The sequence below is a fragment of the Hordeum vulgare genome, chromosome 4H, assembly GCF_904849725.1.
Source record: "Hordeum vulgare subsp. vulgare chromosome 4H, MorexV3_pseudomolecules_assembly, whole genome shotgun sequence".
Taxonomy (NCBI): domain Eukaryota; kingdom Viridiplantae; phylum Streptophyta; class Magnoliopsida; order Poales; family Poaceae; genus Hordeum; species Hordeum vulgare.
Window position 1 is genome coordinate 169376984 of NC_058521.1, and position 2733 is coordinate 169379716.

At 47.4% G+C, this 2733-nt stretch overlaps 1 protein-coding gene across 1 annotated transcript; it reads right to left on the reverse strand.

Annotated features, from left to right (window-relative positions):
* On the reverse strand, positions 1–957 carry LOC123448302. The gene is made up of 2 exons (XM_045125147.1): positions 560–957; positions 1–385 (listed from the first exon to the last, which is right to left on the reverse strand). The coding sequence occupies exons 1-2, from the start codon at positions 824–826 to the stop codon at positions 335–337; spliced, it is 318 nt and encodes a 105-aa protein (XP_044981082.1). The 5' UTR covers positions 827–957; the 3' UTR covers positions 1–334.
* Between the last annotated feature and the right edge of the window lie 1776 nt (positions 958–2733).

Genomic DNA, 2733 nt, shown 5'->3' on the forward strand with positions numbered 1-2733 from the left:
TACTACAAATGTTATCTCAAATATTGACAACACTTTTGCTTTGCTAATTATACAAACAAAGTGCTCCATTTACAGTACTCGATGTGTCAAAATGCAACACAGTTTGAAGACTACAAACTTACAGTACTTCATGCATCAAAATTTCAGAGACAAATAAATCATACCATATAATAATCAGACCAAAAAGATCAAAAATTCAGACTTAGGAACGAGGAGGAGGACTTGGAGAGTTCCAGAGCACTTGGGCACTTCGACATGAAGGAGGAGCCTGGGATATTGAGGAGGAGCTGAGGTCATCCTTCGGGGATTCTGCCGAGGTGTGGCACCTATAGGATCAGAGCTCCATGGCGCGGGGACGGGGCTGAACCTGAATCAAGCAGGGAACCTGAATCGAATAGAGAACACAAAAAATTATGAACCTGAAACCTGTGGTGCCGACATGGGGATGGGGTTGGCACTCACCAAGGTCGAACCTTGACAAGCAGGCATGGATCTAGCCGTCACCATGGCCTAGCTACTCGATGGCAGACAACGAAGGAGGCAGTAGAGACGAGCTCACCATGGAGAAGGTAGGAGAATTATCCGCAAGCCCAGGCAGCAGGGAGGAGCTCGCCATGGTGACGACGAGGGACTTGTCGAAGGCAACGATGAGGAACACAACAAAGTGGAAAAGTCGTTCCTTGAGATTGGCGAGAGAGCTGAGGCACGGTGGAAGGCAGATTCCATGAGCTTCGTGAGGGAGCTCCGGTGCGACGGAAGAGAGGAGGGATCTGTGCGAGGGGAGCTGTGGCGCAACGACGGGGAGGCACGGCGTGGGGAGCTGCATAGCTTCGCCTGCGAGTGGGCGAGTGAGCGTGGTCGGGCGCCGGGGACGGGACCGTGGGTTCAGTCGGGAAAAGCTAAAGGTTTTTTTTCTGCAAAATCTACACGATGACAACTTTTTTTGGATGGAGGGAGTATTATAACAAGACCTTACAAACTTGCCGCTCCACAAGGCCACAACCGCCACCGCATCCACATAGCCGTGTATGCTCCGACTCACTGTGTCGGTGAGTGAAGACTCTGCCTTATCCCCTTTTATTTAACCGCGTCGCTGCAGCCCCGGCTAGGAGGCATGACACCATCAACTGCATGAAATATTTCTTCCATTTATGTTTGACTCATCGCCATGCAGGTCCCATGGCATGTGAAACAACACAAAGTCTAGGAAGACAAGGACATCAGCAAGAACTTAAGATGAGGGACCTCGCGTCCACCTTGTCGAGCCCTGCAATGTACTCATAGGGTCAAAATATGCATCCATGCCCTATCCAAAAATAAGTATTAAGATTTATAATTACAGTATGCTCACAAGTCACAACAAGAGTATCGGGGACATGTTAGTAGCAAAGCATACCAATATTTAAATGATGGTGGCAAGTACAAGAAGCACACCAGGAATCATGATCAAAAACATGTTACTTGACCTCGATGCTGGCTAACAGCGACATCAAGTCTCAGCCTTACTAGGATAGAATGATCTCTATCAGTAAGGGTTGCATCAGTAGTAATTAGGAGAACATTGTTGTAATCATAACTTACGTCTAAATATAATATATGTACTTGTTGTGGGGAATCCAGATTCTCCACTCCTGTGCATATGAGACCCAAGATGAGCCCATGTTATGGTTGCGCTTTTTGCTATCCTTTATTCCTGCAGACCTGTTTCAACCTGAATGGCCTTGTTCACCAAGGTGGCGAAATCAGGATAGTCCTGAACATGGAGCGCAAGCTTGATGTTAGGGTGGAGGCCATCACAGAACTTCTACTGTGTGCGAGCATCAATTGCAACATCTTCTTCAGCATAGTGGGATAAGTCTAGAAATTCCCGCTGATAAGCATCCACACTCGTGTTGCCCTGGGTGAGGTTGCTGAACTCACGCTTCTTCCAGTCCATGATTCCCTAAGGAATGTAGCGGGCACGTAAAGTAGCTTGGAACTCCTGTTAGGTGATGATGGTTCCAACGGGCTAAGAATGTGTGTGAATGTTCCACCATTGAGCAGCAAGACCTTTCAGGCAGTATGCCGCAAAGGTGACATAGCTTTCCTGGGGAACACTGGCAGACTCAATCTCATAAGCGATGTCACGGACCCAGTCATCAGCATGGAGGGGCCAAGTTGAGCTGTAGTAAATTACTGGGTTGAGATGACAGAAGTCCTCTAGTGTCACGGCTTGCTGCTGATGGGTATTCGGCCTTTGGAATTGGTCCATGAGAGCTTGCATAAAATGGCAGCTCAGTTCAAATTGTTGGATCATCCCAGCCATATATTCTGGGGGGTGGTGGGTTGGCGGCACCACGACCACGGCCAGCTGGTCTAACCATCCTACTAAAATTTAACATGGATAGTTTAACATAGCGTAATTGCAGGGGTATGGAATCATTCATGAAGTAATCAAGCATAGCGGAAGGGAAATGCGATAGATACTTCATAGTAACCATGTACGACTTATAGATCCATACATAAGTTCGATTACATACCAGTAGTTACAAGTTCGAAATTTGATGATAACCTAGACCCACTAGGCGGCACGCACGCACGTGATGGAGAGATACAACAATGAGACATAGCGGTAATGCTACATCAATGTTGGGGACAACCACTGAAGCCAGGTAACTTATAGTGACCCTAAACGGTAAATAAGGGGGTGGGATTCTGCATCCATGAATACTCTGATGCAGGTAATGGCCCCGA

Bases quoted from the DNA above. Each gene is read 5' to 3' on its own strand.
- LOC123448302 (XM_045125147.1), bottom strand. From the start codon at position 826: ATGCAGCTCCCCACGCCGTGCCTCCCCGTCGTTGCGCCACAGCTCCCC. The intron at 386-559 runs GTGAGCTCGTCT...TATTCGATTCAG, and splicing joins ATTCTCCTACCTTCTCCATG to GTTCCCTGCTTGATTCAGGT.